Here is an 18604-nt window from a genome sequence, read left to right on the forward strand (position 1 = left end):
ATACATAAAACCACACAAGGGTTGTTTGGTGCATGAGTTCTATTAATAGTTTAAAATGAGGGAAAATAAGAAGTTACCAAACGACTAATGTTTGAATGGACAAAAAAAAAAAAAAAAGTCGTCGAAATTAAAAATACAACCCTCCCCCCCCCCCAAAAAAAAATTATTTGTCGAATGAATTGGCAAGGATTAATGAGTCAAAAACAAAAATTGAATTCGTTCTTGACAAATCAAAAATTTCGCAATCATAAAATTATAATTTCAGGTGCCACACGATAAATCATTTTATAGAGTATGCCCAAGCTATTTTTTCATCTTGCCTCACTTTGCAAATAGCAAAATTCACTTTTAAATTTAAAATCTATTTTTTGGATGAGTTTTAACATTTAAATGCATTTTTTATTGACTTTTTCATAACTTGAAACATTTTACGCTACTGATCAATTTTGCATCCAGCATTTTCATAAATCAAGCTCAGTGTTTAACAAATATACCCCTATTCATTTTAAATATTTGTTTAAGTAGAACTCTCAATCAGATGGTGGGAAAAGACTGCATTGATTAAGAATATCAGCTTTTATCTCTTCACTTTTATAAAATGTCTTTACTTATAAAAGCCATTACAAATGCAAAACAAATATTTGATTGGACAGTGTTTACTTCGGAGGGATTTATTTTTTCTGTGCGCATCGCGAAAAATTCGGCTAACAGATAGTTTTGTTTTTGAAGTAAATTTTTCTTGCACATTTACTTTGATAACCAATGCTGTAACATATTAGACGGATCTTGTTAGCTCTTAAGTATACCCACATTTATCTCGATGTTTATACTGTGATGGCTTGGTAATTCAATAATAGTAAACAATACATTCTGACAGAACTACTCAAAGAAGTTGAGTAGATGTTATTACCTGCCCATAAATCACTCTTAATACCTTATTATTACACATTAACTATTCATAGAAAGTTATTGATACTGAAAGCAACCCCTTTACATAGAAGCTACTGTCATAGGAAAAGGGAATTTGCAATTGTTTGATATCAACTCTGTAGCAGTAGAATATTTTTATATTCTTGAATTCCAACTTTATTAGCCTTTTAACTGCTATTTTACAATGTATGCCTCAAAGAACGAATTTAATAGTCTATTAAGTTTACACGTAAGTGCGAAAAAACTTTATTCATTGAGCTTGCTTGTGTTAATGGTGTGTTGTGTTTAACCAAATGTTACGTAGTTTATTGGTACTTGTTCAAGTTTTAATACGAAACTAATACATTTCTTTGACGTTTGTTTAAAACAAAATATAGAATGGAGATCGTTTTATTTTGAGCTTGAACCTGATTACAACTTTAAAATATTGTTTAAATAATGAAAACTTAAAAGAAAATCTTCTTTTTTATCGCTGTCTCTCTCTCAAAAAAAACCCCCCCAAATATTTATTGAAAAGACCCAAAATAATTTTAATTCCAAAGTATACGAAATAATTCACTCCTCTATTCCCTTGTCTAAAAAGTGGAAAAGTTTAATACATTTAAAATTAAGCACAATTATATTGTTAAAAATATTTTTCTTATAGCTAAAAAACTATACTGTCTACAAAAATTGAGTTTTATGGAGAGAGATACATTATTGTAATTGCTTATTCACCAGGAAGTCACGTGTACTTCATATTAATGGATTATATAGATTTCTGAAAACCTGTATTGTAAAATCATTTGAGGCAGTGAGAAGCAAAGCGATCTATGTGAATTATTTAAAGTTTCGAGTAATTTGCGTTTAAAGTTCAGATCCTTGGTAGGCTTTCCATTAAAAAAAAAAAAATCTAAATCATGCTGTACATCAGCACCTACTAGGGCTACTAGTACTTTCTCTTTCCCCAACACAGAGGAGAAGTCCACCAACCATTTGTACTGGCTATGTTCAAATTTTTAATTTTGTCACTTACATACCTTTGCTTCTCCATGCCTCATTTAAGTTTAACTAGTCATTTATGTTTAACTAGAAAAATAAATCATACTTCAGTTTCATTTCAGAGCGGACTAAATCTAACCTGTAACCATACAATAGTGAAATAATGGGAAAAAAATAATAAGTAGTAACAAAAAAAGCATAGTGAAACATAGAATTTCACGAAAGAAAATTGTTTGCCCTCATGTCCCTGTTTTTCTAAATATTTGGTCTTAAGGTTTTTAGAAATTTTGAGAAAACTTGCCAAATTCAACAAATTTTAGTGAAATTGAAGACATCTTTAACGCGCATTGCAGGTGGATGTGATACAACATGCAGACATTGAATTTGCGAGATACTTCCATTTATCGCCAAGTTTTAAAATTTGGCATAATTTTATAGAAATTCGGCAGAATTTAAGACCTTATATCTCGATAACGGAGGGACGAGGGCAAGCAACTTATGAGTTTAAAAAATGTTTGAATATGTTAATTTTATTTCTACTCATTTTTTTTTCTTTTTCGTTACACTATTCGTGTGGTGCCCTGCTAAGCAGAACTTTATTTCTGTATCAAAAAGTCACGGAGAGAAGTCTCTTGTGTGTTAAGTGCGGTACTTTGTATAAGTGGGAGAGCTAGAGCTTGGGTTATCCCCAAGATTTTGAGCTTAAGGATTTTTTTTTTTTTTTTTCAATTCTTAGGCTTTGGCGTTATTAGGTAAAGTGGTCATTGGTATCATTGGTAATTGGGCTTTGTATTTAAAAATCCGACATAGTTACAAAACATTTTTAAGGTAAAACATAATATTTTAACCAAAATGTAATGTTTTGCTCAAACAATCTGAAATGGAGATTGCTTAGATGCACTTCCTGTGATTGTTTAAAAATATTGCGTTGAAAAAGAAAGATAAACACTTTTCAGCTCTAGTCCTGGATGTCATTTTCATGTACCATATGTATGAGTTAATAAAACCTTTTTTTATTTTTTTACTCCATTTTTGAGAGATATTACATTAAAAAATAATTACTGAGACATCAATTTTATCGCTTTACAGATTAATAATACACCAGTTGCAAGAGAATTTTTTTTTTTTAAAGTCAATAAATTTTATGCGTTATAAGTTACATGATCATGCCTAAATCTTTAGAGTATTGCGAGCCGATCTCGGATTTTGAGAAACTTCCTTAAAGCAGCTCCATTTTTTTCAATATTTAACTTATATTTTTCTAACTCGTCTCTATCATAACTTCCAACAATTTATGTTCAACAATTAAGTTTATGCTCATCAAAAGTATAATTTGCAGTTCATTATACATTCTCAATCTGGTTTTGTTTTTTTCAACGAAAATTTCTAGACTCATTTCCACGCCCTGGTTAAGAAAATGGGTTTTATTGTAGATTGAATACACACATTTTTCAACACATAAGCATAAAAATACTAGAAATGAATATCTTAAAGAAATATCTGATGTTGTTTTAAATCTACATTTTGTTTCGTGACATAGTAGAAGCTCTAGAAATGATTTTGAAGACATTGTCAACATTAAAAGAAAAAGAAGAAACATATAACTTCAAAAAGAAGACATTAAAATAAAGATATTTCGAGTTTACTGAAGTATTTCAATTGCCGTCAACTAATTCCTACAGAAATATACTTGAATACTCTTTCAGCTTCTTAGCGTGCTTAAGTTTAACCTTTATTTTGTGAAAAACATTTACTTTTTCTTTGAGCCGCTCTTTTGTTTGCAAAGTGAAAAAAAAAAAGGCAAATCCGTCAGACCTCATACACAAAATGTCAAAATCTTTGGACAGTTGTGTGACTTTTAAAGATACTAAACGTGCCGTGTGTCCACTTTTTGTCCTCAATGCACAAAATTGATTTCAAAGGTTTCCATTTATCCATTTATTTTAGACACACAATACTTAAATGTGAAACTTAATATTAATATATGCTCGGTGATATATATATATATATATATATATATATATATATATATATATATATATATATATATATATATATATATATATATATATATATATATATATATATATATATATATATATATATATATTAGGGTGGTCCTTATTTTTGAAGTTGCAGATATTTTACGCGACGCCCCGTCAATTTGTTCCATTGTACAAATAAATGATCCTTGCAAAATTTAAAGACAATCCATGAATATTAACACGTGCCCCTAGGGTCCCCTTTTTTGAGTTTCGAAGAAAAAATTGTGGATTTTCTCATTTTTATTTAAAAATATTCTAACATTTTATATTTAAAGTAATTTTGAATCTTAAAAGGTACTTCCAGACTGACCATTCTCTTACTTTCATTCTATAAAATTTAACATGTTACAGAGAATAAATGTACACCAATGGCCTTGGGTCAAGCGTACCGCTCTTCAGCGCTTGTTCCAACCAAGCGGCAGGAGAACGTTTCTTCTCATCAAGATGGACACAAGGGATTCTATAGGCCATTAATGAATAGCCTAGGCCATTAATGAACGATCTTTGACAACAACAAATTGCCTCCTCCAGGCTTTGGGGGTGTTGATTTACGAAATTCCCGGTGTATGTAATAGGTGTGGCAAATAGAGTCGCAAGGTTTCAATGCTATAAGTATAAGTAATTGCAATTATATTTAAATTCGCTGTTCTTTAGTTATAAACATACCTAAATGCTTATACATTTTTTAATTTTTAAAATATAAATTTCGAAAAATCCTCGATTACTCCTAAAATAAAAATATACTGTATTTTCTATAGCTAAAATATAAATTTTAAAAAAATATCCAGATCGAAACAATGTAGAAATCTATACTTTAAATTAATTTTCTTCTATTTCAGTACATTGTCCTTTATTATCATCAAATTCTTGCGATTCACAAGATTTAGAAACCGAAATGGGTATCTCTCCTAACCTGTTGAACTTTTGTTTTCTACAGTTGGTCTACCACAATGCAAAAAAGCTTGACAACTATTTATATTTGCTCGCCTTTCATCACTGTTAGACAAATGCCATATTAGGGATAAAGATGTTGTTCATTTATTTACAGCCTATGTAGATGCAGTAAATTGAAATCCAAATGACCTAGTGATCAATCGTACATTCCTTGAGAGAGCAAAAGAAAATCTTCGAGAGAGAAAATTAAATTTCATGAACTTAAATTTAGATTTTGTAGTTATTCACTGGGATACAAAGCTACATATAGATGTAACTGGAAAAAGGACGCCGAAAGGATTACCGTGATAGCTTCAGGTCCTAATATTGAGCAGCTACTCGGAATTCCTTAGATATTTCTTCAGTTGTATATGATATCTTAGATGATAGTTCTTTATTGCTAACTGTTCTAGCTGTAATGTTTGATACAACGACTTGCAACACCAACCGTATTAATTGCGCATGAAAATTTTTAGAGCAAAAACTGAACGGTGATATATTACATTTGGATTGCCATCACCATGCACTTGAAATCGTACGGCAGAGTATGTCCTTAAAGAAGTTCTTGCCTTTCTTAGTTCTAGATCAGATATTCAATTATTTAAGCACTTCAAAATCTTGTGAAAAGATCTCCATCATTCAGAGTGATTGGATCATTCTGAACTTGAGATTGAAGTGTACTTAAGAACTGATTCAAGAGTCCTGATTGAAGTGAAGTGAACTGATTGAAGTGAAGTGTACAACTGATTGAAGTGTACTTGATTAAAAAGTTATAAGTAAAATTTCAATGAAGTACACATACCACTTAAATTCTAAAAGACAAAGTTGATGACATATTATTGTTCGTAAAAAGTGGAATTGAGAAAGATTACAGAGAATTCTCATAACTTGTAATAATATTTCCTTCTACAGGGATATGTTTTTGGCAACTTGGAGCTTATCCCTTGCCACATGGGTGGCAAAAAGAATTTTTGTTTGAAAATTTTTACATTTAGGGAACAATATGTAATTGACCTTACATGAAAAGAAAGCCCTTCAATGCTGTTTTACAAAGCTGTTTCACAATTAAATGCTGTATGAAGATATGGTTTTTCGCAGCAACCCAATAGAGGTTCCTTTGAATAATATAATATGTCTGAAAAACTAGCAGCGTACAAAATGACGACAAACATGCAGCAGAAGCAGCGATTGGAAAATTCATAAATCACTTATGATATTTAGGGGATAAACTGGTAGCTTTATCTGTATTGGATGAAGGAATTAACTTTGAAGATAGGAAAAGACTAGTCCAAAAAATGCTTGTGATAAGGAAGACTTGCCTGATGACTATTTCACAAATTTTAGATAACAGTAGATGATTTGGAATACTTTCTTAGAAAAGATCTTCCTCTCTATAGAATCAATTACAAGTCAATAAAACTGTTTGATAAGTTACAAATACTAAAAGATTTTTTCCTATTTGATCCTGATTCACGGCAAAATGAAGGAAGCCATTTTCATTACAACTGAAGGAGGAGCACAATATATATTAATCGAAGAATTTCACACTAATTTACCAAATATGAGTCACAAAGCAATTTATTTTACAGACCGTCCGAAACTATCGGAAAAAATACACACTATCGAGATACACTGAGAAAAGCGTCTAAAGCATTATTTCATTCTTATTCAACATAAAATCTTTAGATGATATAAAGTAATTAAAAAGATTAATTTTAGTGCTACCTCACTGTAAAAATATTTTACAAACCTAGGAGAAACGATGTACTGGGTCTGAAGTAAAAACTCGGAAGATTTGTGAGAAAATTATCAAAAGTGTTAAAGTTCAACGGCCTAGGGGCACGTGTTATTATTGACCGATCGAGTTCAAATTTTGCACACGTTACTTTTTACTATAGTGTCACAAAACTAGGGGGCGTCACTTGTTGAATTCCGAAAAAAAAAAATTCCCATATAAATAAGGATCACCCTAATATATATATATATATATATATATATATATATATATATATATATATATATATATATATATATATATATATATATATATATATATATATATATATTAGGGTGGCCCGAATATTTCAACTTTGTAAAAAATTAGCTCCCAACCCCCTATTTTGTTCCAATGGAAATAAAAATGATGTGTGCAAAATATTAGCTCAATTGGAAAAGTTTAAAGGGTGCCTCAAATAGCATGAAATTATAGAATTTTCACCGAAAAGAGATTTTTTCATATTTTTTCAAGTTAAACAAATTTCTAGCAGATCTGGATTTTTGATGGCCTTATTTCTTATCCTGCTTTTTACTGTGACTTTGTATAGCTTTACCGCTTTTCATCTGGTTCCTTTTCAGGCGGTGAAGCTTTTTTGCCAAGAAGCTTTTTTGCCACTCATGACGTTTTTGCAATGATTTCTACAATAATCTCTCAAAAGCTTCCCTGTTAGTTTTTAGCCGAGTTGTTTTTGTAAGAACACATAAATTTATGAGTGCATTTAAAATTCATTAGAAATATAATGTAGCTTGAGTTTTATTAACTTTGTTAGCATAGAGTGTTTTCAATAACTTTAACTACCCATTTACTTTTGTTGAGTGAATGTGAGAAAACACTTATGAAAGGATTATGAAAAGTAATGTATTATTGATATTACAAAATAAAAGCATGTATTTTTTTTTCAAGTGATTAGACAAACTCTTATTTGTAACTCTATTTTAATGAAATGTGAATGGTTTATTTAGTTTCTAACTATGTATAACTTTATCTTTTAACATTGATTTTCACTTTGTGCGATAACTCTATTTTTACAAAATGTGCGTTGTTTACTTATTTTCGAACCAGATACAGCATTGTCTTTTTGAACTAATTTTCACGTAAGAGCGGTTTGTGCTGCTGGTAACTTTTGTCTGACTATATTGACGATCCAACTAGGCTTGTAACATAGCACCAACGCCTACCGGTAGTTGTTCCCGCAAGTTTTGAAGATATTTTTATATTGATCTTCTCAATTACATTTCCAGTCAAATTGTTGGAGTGAAAATACCATAAAAAAACAAGTTTGAAGCGTTTTTCTTTCTTTTTTTACAATGACAAAAAAGCAAGAAGTGCAGCATTATTGTTTCAAAAAAAATTTTTTTTCGGGCAAAAAAAAAAAAACACGAATGTCTATTACAAGAACGATCACTGAATTAATTAATTAGCCTAACTCTATGATTTACGAAACAATTAAAATTTTTTTCTTTTGAAAAATTGCAGGTTTAAAAAAGGAGGAGAAAAGATCATTTTGAGATAAGAGACTTGAAATTACGGATCATTTCTCTGACATTGCGAGTGCAGATGCTTTGAAAGAGATCAAAAATGAGATGGATAGGAAATTCTGAATTATATTAAGTGAAAAAGGAAGCCCGGGCTCCATGGGGGGGGGGATGACAAAAAACAAACACAAAGAAAGGAGAGAGAAAAAAAGAAAGAAAAAAAAATGAGTTGTTTTTCAAGAACTTATAAAGAAATGGAATATTAATATGTCTAATCAACAGCTTATGATTTAGCTTCTAGCTTCAAACAATCCAAGCAATGAAGGTTTTCGGGACAGTGACAGAGAATAAGGGCAAAATTTTACAAAATATATATATATCTGGTAACGATGGATGTACTTGATGATATATTCTCAACCATGCTCCGATATCTTGAACAACACCTTTCTATTCAGAAACAACAGCTGATGATCATCGAGTGCTAGGTAGATGTTAAAGGCTCTTTATGTACTCAAGATTTAACTACTTTAGGGTCAGTTTCAGTTATCTAAAAGAGCGCTTTAAGAACATTATGTATTTTTCTTGTGCTCGAGTCTACTACGTTCGAGCCTGCTTCCCCCCCCCCCCCCGAAAGCTGTTAAAGCTCGTTATCCGGATTTTCCATTGATGCATCAACTGATCAATTTTCAGTATATTGATCCAGAAATCAGTTAAATTACTCTCAAATTTTTTCAAACCTTAGCTTAAATTTGGCTCATGAAATTATGGCTCTATCCTTACATTATTTGAACCAGGGTGAAGAGAATTACAACTCAAATTATGCTAGAAGCTGATAAATATTTTGTAATACCCGTTACAAAATATTTCTTTACCCAGTTTCTATCAGTTCCGATTTCTGAATTTGTATATTATAAGAGGAATTAAAAAACTTGACAATTTATTTTGTGAAGGATGCTGCAGAAAGAGGTGCAATACTAATTCAAAAATACAATAATATTCTTGCAGAAGATGAAAGTGAGGAAAACAAAATTGTTTTACACATCGTTGCGGAAGACCGTAAACACTGCCCTAATGATACTAAATTCTCAGTTATGAAAAAATGATGTTCAACATTGGTTTATTTAACTATGTTTTGATTCTATAGAAAAATAATAGTCCTAATGAAATGTATTTATTCCCTAGAAATTGTTGTAATGTTGAAGAAAAATGCAATTTTTTAAAATTGTTTACTAGATTTCTAGCACTGACTGAACTTTAAGGCATTTGAGGCACCCGTAAAAATTGTCCGATTGAAGGGAAAATCTGCACAGGCTGTTCTTTTGTCCATTGAAACAAGATAAGTGGGCGGGAGCAATAAAATTTTAACTTTGGATAAATGCCGTATAGCTAACGGCCCCTATATATATATATATATATATATATATATATATATAACAGCACAACAGAAATAATAAAGGTAAGAAATAAAACTTATTTTTTTAGCTTAAAGATGTGCAATGCAGCAATAAATTAATTAATGAATAAGAATGTAGCTGCGAAAATAAAAATAATAAAACAGCGAAAAGAATAAGTAATGTATTCTAATACATTTTTGATTTGTAATTTTGTCTGCCGTTCAATAATTACTTAATTTTTCTTCCTTTTATTTTTATTCTACAACAATTTTCTAATACATTTGAGGTACATCTTCAGCTTTCAAAACAAATATATAATTTAATACGTATCGATTAAATTTTTACATTACAGCGTTAAAAAAACCCTGTATTAATTCTAAGTGTGCATTTTAGCTTTCACAATTTGTTTACTTTTACAAGTACTTACAAAACTGACTGAACAGATAATATCAAAAAAGCAAAGACAGTTTAAAGTGTTATTTCATTGGCAAATTTTATGAGTGTAGCTTTTACATATGTTACGCGTTGAACAAATGTAAGCAAAATGGACATTAAGTTTACAATTAGAGTATGGGGGGAAAAGGTCGACTTACCATTCTCACATCGTCTATCTCACTTATGCTTCTAATATAAATATTAACTCGAACCAAGGCGGGGCCATCTGTAATAAAAGAAACAATAGTCTTTTAGTAATAGTATAATTTAAGAAAAAAAAACCTACTCAGTTATCATAAAGAAATGTTATGTGTTAATTTGGGATCAAAGCATGGTACTCAGATTTATTTATTTAATAAAATCAGTTAAAAGTACTCGTACACTATGTTTTTGAAACAATTTAATGTGCTAACAGATGATATCTGTAGAAAAATTAAAATATTGTATGCAGTCCTGGTTTTCATTTGAGACGCAAAGTGATGCTTTAAGAAAGAGAAGAATTTATCATATGGTCTAAATGTGGATTTAGTTAGTAAGTAATCGTATTGAATATCAAGATATACTTAAGTAGCATTTGTTTTCTCTTGAAAATGTGATTACAATTTTTCATTTGCACTAAGAACTTCGTTAAGTGTATTAAATTGCTAATTGCTTAAATTTGTTATCCTTAAAAAAATAAGTTTGAGGTAAACTCAATCTTCTGCATCCATACGAAAATAGGCAATACTGATTGCAAGCCGTGTTGAAAAAAATGATTGTTAAACATTAAAAATGAATATTAGCAACTAGAACAAGTTGATTGCAAGCGAAATCACCCGTTATAGTTTTCGTTCAGTTATAAGAAATATAAGCAGGTTTGAGATGAACCTAATCTTATACATTTATACGAAAATAAAACAAGGCTAATATCAAGCCGTGTTGAAAAAAATGATTGTAAAACATTTTAAAAAAATATGAATGACTCGGACAAGTTGATTGAAAACAAAATCACTCGTTATAGTTTTCGTTTAGTTGTAAGAAATGTAAGCATGGGGTTTTAAAGGTTGCAATATGTGGTACCTCATAATTGCTATAAAAAGTTAGTTGCGGAATTCCGCCTTGTATTATTAAAATTATTGATACTACCAATAAAATATGTACATTTGCATAAAATAATGAAAACTGTTGCTCAGCTATTTTCTTCAAGTGGAAAATATTACTCAATTTTTTCAACACGTTGATAAACTCATTGATATTAAGAAGGAACACAAGGTGTTATTATAATTGTACTCATTTACATGAGTTTTATGGGCTGAGGTAATAAGAGTAATGAATCAATTTAATTGTAAATAAAGTAAAATTTAAAGAGCTATGTAAAATTTGAGAAGCTTTTTACTCTTAATAACTCTGCAATACAGCGGAACCTCGTTTATCCGGCCCTAGTTTATACAGATAAAAGTTTTTAAAACGTTTTACGTACACATTAATAATTTTAATTTGTGATAGGGAGAACGTAACTATAAATAGGCTAAACATTTTGTTATTTTGAATGATTAATGGTAAATGGTCATTCCATGTCAAGTGATCCAATGTTTTTTCCCTCAACTTTTTGTATTTCTTTGAAATTTGACTCATCATTTGTACCCTTTGAGGGTACAAATTTTTAGATTTTCATCGCTTTTATTTTTTCATTTATGAGACTTTGATTTTTAAACAAACCTTCTTGTTTTCATGGTTAAACATAAAATAGATGATAACTCAGTGCCAAATATAGATAGAGAGATTTGCTAAAAAACATTTTAAATTATATTAGTTGCTGTTTAATATGATATGCAATATGACTATTTTCATAAAAAACTTCATTTTTAAACACTGAAATTTAAATTTAAAATTTAAATTTCTCAGAAAACGTATAATGAATTAAAAAACAAATTCTCAAAAAATTTTATGTGTTTTATCTTTGTACGAAATTTCAAGTTGGGATCTCAATTGGACCATATTTTTTTGAATTTTTGAATAAAATTTGACATAAGACATTATGATATTTTTCAGATTGTAGTTAGTTAAATATGGGGTTCTCTTACTGGGAGGTCATTCCAAGCTTCTTTGCTTTCGACTTCGACATTTCTCGTCACGTGATCGGCTCTGACGTAAATATCTCGCAATCTGCGATTCCAAGGTCCCAACTCCCAGCTGTCAGCGAACGGGCGAGTTTAAGAGAAGAAACGCGAAGGGGGGAGAGGATTTTTCGCCGGTTACGGGTAGCATGAGAGGCGCGCTGAGGCACGTGACTTCTTTCAACCAATGTTCTTTCAGCGCACGTAGTTTTTGTTTCGCTTCATCCGTGTACGATAAGGCGCGAACTTTGAAGAATCACTGAAAGGCCTGCAAATGGCTGCTTCAAAGTACACATTTTGTGTGACGAAGAATCACATTTAAATCATCGTAGATTTTCTTTAAGAAAATCCAAGCGTCCATAAGACTAAATTATCATAGGAATTCACGAAAGAGGATAAAAAGAAAAAATGGGTCGAACTTGCCCATCTGTTAAACCCCGAGGGCTCCGGTGCTCAAAGCATTCTCAAATGGCAAAAGGTAAGTCATGTTTTATGCATATTTCAACATTACAGTGTCTAAAACAATTATAGAAGAGGGGGGGGGGGAGCCAATACATAAATAAGTTGAAAATTAAACGTAAAATATGTTGATTTACAATATAACACCATCGATATTAGTAACTTTAATCAATAGTAATAATAATAACCTTAAAAAATAATCATGATATTAAAAAAAAAATCTTTACAATCATAAATGCAGACGAAGAAATATAAATTGTCCGTAATCGTGGATTGAATATATGTTATTATTGTTGTCGTGTTTAATGAAGTGCAGAGTGCGAAAGGTTTAGATGCACCCGAAAGTCTTCATGAAAAAACCTGCCATTCAAATTGAATATATAAAAGACTAAAATACAGGGGTGTGCGCACCAAGGAGGAGGGGGGTTAAGTCATTTCGCTAACTGCACCATTGAAATTTTTAGGGGTGTTTTTTTCATTTTGGGGGCTTTTGCTTTTGGAGAGGGGAGTCTTCGTGATATTTGGGGGGCCGTTGCTCTTGGGGGGGGGGCACCCCATGTAAAATGTAAAAGGCTTGTTGGGCTAATTGAGCTTTTGGGGATGAGAGCACACCATAACAGAGTATATAATCTTCCATATTATGATTGGTTATGTAAAAACCAAGACTGTTCGGGATACCCTCCCTTCCCCCCTATCAGTTGTAATTATAACAACAATCTCAGTTTCGAAGACATATTTCAGAGTTTTTTCTCTCTTATCTTTAAAAGTTATAATTTAATAAGTATATGCTAAATAAAAAATTTTATTTCTTCGTTATTCCTGTTTTCAAGATCCCATTTCTTCTAAGTATTGCTTTTCAATTGTTCTTCAAAAAAGTACTTTTCTAGATTTCATTTTTTAAAACAAACTACTTGTACATATGATTACATAATTCCATCTTTATTTTCAAGATTAAAAAGTTAAACCAGCAATCTTGGTTACAAGAGCAGTTTAAAATAAATAAAAACTTCGCTTCTGTAAATATATTGAAAAATATTGGCAAAGGAAATAATTTTTTTAATCATAGTTTCACTTCAGCTGATAAAGAACTTTAAAGTAAGTTCAATCAAAGGGAAAGATTCTAAATTGAAGAAGAAATGAAAAGGAGCGTTTTGATGTATTCTCTTTTCTTTCAAATGCATCATATTATACAGCAGCCAATTTACAAATGCTTACAGTATAATCAAATACAGTATTTGCACAATATTGCTAATTTTGATGTCAGCGAAATGGAAAATCAAATTTTGGAATCACTTCCCCAGAATTACCAGCCTCGGTACTATTTTGTAATTCGTTAATCAATATCAAATTTCAATGAAGAAAAATAAATTTTCTTACAAATTGAATTCAATTGAAATCTTATGAAAAGAACTCTACACCCTCTTTTGAAATAACAGTGGGTATTTTAAAAAATTTAGGGGAAAAAAAGGGAAGGGTATTTTACAACAAAATAACGCAGAAAAAAAAAAACCTTCGTCAGTGGTGTGCCTAGCATGGGTCACGTCCGGGGGGGGGGGCAGTAATTCGTGGTGTCATCCTCCCCCCCTAAAAACGCAAAAACAGGGGATTGTAATATTCTGTGTAAACATGAAATTCATACAATTTTCAGAAACAATTACTAGTACTTTTGTGTTATAACTAAATTTTAAGTGGGAGAATGTATAGAAAACAAATAAAAATTATGAACGCTTTTTATATAATTTGCCCTAGACGCATTTGTGCTGGCCGTCGAGCTGTCAAAAAAAAAAAAATAAATAAATAAATAAGACGGCGTAGGAAATTTATAGCCCCTTCATTTTTTCAAATGCATTATCTCTTGAAAATAGGGGACCCCCGATCCCTCCCCCCTCCCATCTTATTTCCTAAGTGATAGATTTGGTTAAAAGAAAATGAAATCAATGGAAATAATCAACCTTAGCCGAGAATGCATTTTTATTCATATACTCGCATCTTTTACATTGAAAAAGGAGCTCTTAATATCCCAGAAACACGAGTCTGCAATTTAATTCGGATGTTTGTGCATTATAATGTTGTTATTAGTTGGTTTAAGCCTTTTAAGCTTTGAAAACTTGTTGTAAAGCTAGAAATGTTGCATGTATACCTATTTTATGTTTGCAGTTATAACCCCCCCCCCTCTGCATCCTGCACCATTTTTAGGGTTGGCCACATCCTAATTCGATTTCCTCGTGCAAATACCTTTCAAAAAACTAACTCCCGTTTTTGCGTCACGAAAATGGAACAGAAAACCACTCCCCCCCCGGTACAGTTATGACCCCCCCCCTTGCCACCAGCACCATTTTCGGCGTTGGCAAAATCCTAATTCCTAATTTGTTATCCTCCTTCAAATAAATACCTGTCAGAAAACTTACTCCCGCAATTGTATCACAAATTGAATGGAAAACCACTAGCTTCCCCCCCCGTGCATTTTTACCCCCCCCCCCCCGCTCCCTGAACTATTTCCGGGATTGGCAACATCCAAATTCGCTTTCCCCGAGCCAATACCTTTCAGAAAAACCAACTCCCATAATTGTATCACAAAAATCGCATAATCTCACCTGCTTTGGGGCAGTCGAGATTTCGCTCGCAAGCAAACGCGCGAAAAGTCGCTTTTTCCCCTTCTTTTGGAGATTGGAATTGGAACTTGCGAGATTCATTCTGCGAGACTGCGATTTTCCCTATAACGCCATCTAGTGAGACGATCAGAACTAATCTCGCAAGGTGAATTTCGAGCTTGGAATAAGCACCCTGGTGATGGTCTAGTAAGTAATAATTAATCATGACTATACTTGAAATGAGCTGACATGAATTTGTAGATTGGAATTCCCCCCCCCCCCCTTGCACCACTTTTTATCTTTTTTTTTTTTCAGAACTGTATTCAAAACTAAAAAAAAAGCTGGCACGTAAGAAAAAAATAATAACAAACTGAGACATTACCAAACATCAGTAGTGACTAAGGCTAAAATTGAGGGGGATGGGGGGATCATACAAACTAACAGTCAGCAAAACTTTTACAGACAAATAGAACCACACTCAATTGCAGGGTTTTTTTTCTTTGGAAAAGGGGACGGTAGGGTGAGGGGGAACGTGGGGGAGGGTGCAATTTTTAATTAAGCTTAACATGAAATGTTGTGCTCAAAAGAGCAAAATTTGTTTGATCTATAACTGCTTTTAATATATATACAAATATATCTCTGCACTGTCCTTTACAACAGAAGTTAAAAAGAAAACTTGCAATAAAGAGAAGAAAAAAACAGCTGCACTCCAGATGTTGTAGAAAGACAGTTATGTGGACCGACATATGATCTAATACTTTGATCTATTTTCAGTTTTGTGTGAAAATAATGGAAAAACACGAAAACAACACGGGGGAAACATTACTATTTTGCTATGATTTTGGTGAAATTATTTCTTTCCTCGCTCCAAAATTGAAGCTGGTGCAGGGGTAAGGGATGAAATGAATCATAACTTTGCTTATATCAGATATTGAATTAATCGAGTAAAATTTGGGAAGTTAGGATCGAAAAAGAAACACTTGGTCTGAAAAAACAAAAAACATGTGGGGTATAAATAATCCCCAATTCAATCCCCGGGTAAGGCGTGATACTAGTAGTGTTAATCGTATGTTTGGGTGGGCGAAGGTCGGAATGTACTTCGTCTTTCTTTAAAGAAGAACTTTTACCAGATTTTAATGAGTTTATTATTTATTTTTTATTTATTTTTATTTATTTTTCTACATTTTAAAAACAGTTTAAAAAAAGATTAAAATTTGTGGTGCGCAGGGGGGGGGGGGGGTGAGGGCGCTTACCATTCTATAAGTTCATGCCAGCTCATTTCAATCATAGCCATGTTTCCTTTCAACTTACTAGATCCTCACTAGTAAGAGAACCCCATATTTAACTAACTAGAATCTGAAAAATATCATTAATTCTTATGTGAAATTTTATTCAAAAATTCTAAAAAATATGATCCAATTAAGATCCCAACTTGAAATTTTTTACAAAAAAAAGATAAAACACACACAAATTTTTGAGATTTTTTTAAAAAAATTCATTATACAATTTCTGAGAAATTTAAAATTTTAAATTTAATTTAAAAAATGATTTTTTTTATGAAATTAGTCATGTTGCATATCATATTAAACAGCAACTAATGTGCTTTAAAATGTGTTTTACAAAGTTTTTCTATCTATATTTGGTGATGAGTTATCGTCCATTTTATGTTCAAGTATCCATGAAAAAAAGAGAGTTTTTCCAAAAATTAAAGTATCATAAATAAAAAAAAAGAGATAAAAATATAGAAATTTGGAATTTTAATTAGCTCGAGGGGCACAATCGATGAGCTAAATTTTAAAGAAATACAAAATGCTGAGAGAAAAAATTCCGTAAATTTTGAATCACTTGACATGGAATGACCCTAAAACGTTTGAGTAACCCTGCTTCATTGAAAACCCACACGTGTTTGAAACAGCGGGCCAATTCTTTGTTAGGAAATGATGTGAAAAGTTGTTTTTAAATTGTTTAATGTCTTGCAAACAATTATATTTAATGGTGTTCGAAAACATTTTTTATCATCGTAATAAACGGGGTGCTAATTTAATGCTTATTGAAACTTCTTATTTGATTCGCTTATTACCCATACTACCCAGATTATCTGGATTTTCAACTATCCGGTTTGCCTTTGGACTGATTTAGTACGGATAAGCGAGGTTCTAGTGTACTTCCAAACATTTTGCGCCACGGACAAGCTACGAAGGGCACAGATTTTAAATCATATGTTTATCACAAGAAATTAGTTTAAGGGCTCAAAACGAGAGATAGGAAATGTTCAAAACAGACGCTCTACATATTTTTAATTTGCACATTCTAAGCACAAGACTAAAATAAATTGGGCAGAATCATTTTTTAAAAGAATTCTTTTCCTCTTTTATCCGCTACAGTATCTTTTTCATTAAATGGTTTTATTGTTTTACCACTCCGTTTGATACTTTCGTTTAAAATTATGTTTGGTCTGTAATCTGTAGAACTTTTGGGAGATTGTTGTATTTTAATACAATGTCATAAAACGCACTTATTTCAATTGCTGCATGTGCTCCATATTGTAAATCTCGTTCCTATCAATAGATGGCAGCATATCCGTTTTCGATGTCTGTTTAGAAAGGAAATTATCGAAGTCCATCCTTTGTTCACCCAATATTCCAGAATTAAAATCAAAAGAGCACAAAGGTTAAATGATTGCATGTCGGAAAATAAATCAAAAGTTATCAATAATATAGCGTGTCTCTAAACCTATAAACTTGTCTTTTAAACAAACATTAAATGCACACACTTTTCTAGCTAAAACGGTTATGACTGAAGCTATAATATGAAACCTTCTCCTGACCTTTTTTTCCAGTAATATACATTAAAATGTTTTTCAATCAGAATAATTTAAGAACTTAAGTAAGGTTTAAGAGAAAAAAAATATTTAGATCAGGAAAATAAATGAATTTTGTTTTTTGGCACACATGCTCTAGTGACTTCGATTAGATATAAACAGTTAGCTACAGTCATAGAAAAAATTGTAAACCTTTTAGCTTCTCAGGGCCTTAAGAAGGGTGAAGTAGTTCAAAATAAAGCATGACTTAGAATATAATGTACTACAACTATTACAGAAGTGCGCAAAATAAAATTAAATTACTAAAAGCTCCATCTGTTTTTTTTTTTAATAGACACTTAAAAAACAACAAATGTTTGCATTTCATTATTCAACTAAATGCTCTTCAAACAAATAAGATTCATTTTCCGATTATCAAAGGCTCTACACAATCTAACTTAAGGCATTTTGGACAACAAACCTGCTTTTACCTCTGATCTTTGAATATAACTTTGCGTAATAAACAAACTTAACCCAATTTTCATCTTTAATTTTACTTCCTCTAACTTCTTTTTCCTATGACCCCCCCCCATAGCACGTATTTTGCACTGTATTATACCCCACCCCATATTGCACGCTTCTGCAACCTGCTTTTCATTCTTAATCAAGTGCATTAGTTATGTTGGAA

At 31.4% G+C, this 18604-nt stretch overlaps 1 protein-coding gene across 1 annotated transcript in view; it reads right to left on the reverse strand.

Annotated features, from left to right (window-relative positions):
• Positions 1-17200, reverse strand: part of LOC129218776 (glutamate-gated chloride channel-like) — a 56766-nt gene extending 39566 nt beyond the window's left edge. Inside the window, exons 1-2 of the mRNA XM_054853100.1 lie at positions 17197-17200; positions 10129-10196 (exon numbers count right to left, since the gene is read on the reverse strand). Coding sequence (XP_054709075.1) covers positions 10129-10196; positions 17197-17200 — 72 coding nt within the window. The remainder of the gene's footprint in view (positions 1-10128; positions 10197-17196) is intronic.
• Positions 17201-18604: the final 1404 nt, after the last annotated feature.

The sequence above is a fragment of the Uloborus diversus genome, chromosome 3 (genome assembly GCF_026930045.1).
Source record: "Uloborus diversus isolate 005 chromosome 3, Udiv.v.3.1, whole genome shotgun sequence".
NCBI lineage: Eukaryota > Metazoa > Arthropoda > Arachnida > Araneae > Uloboridae > Uloborus > Uloborus diversus.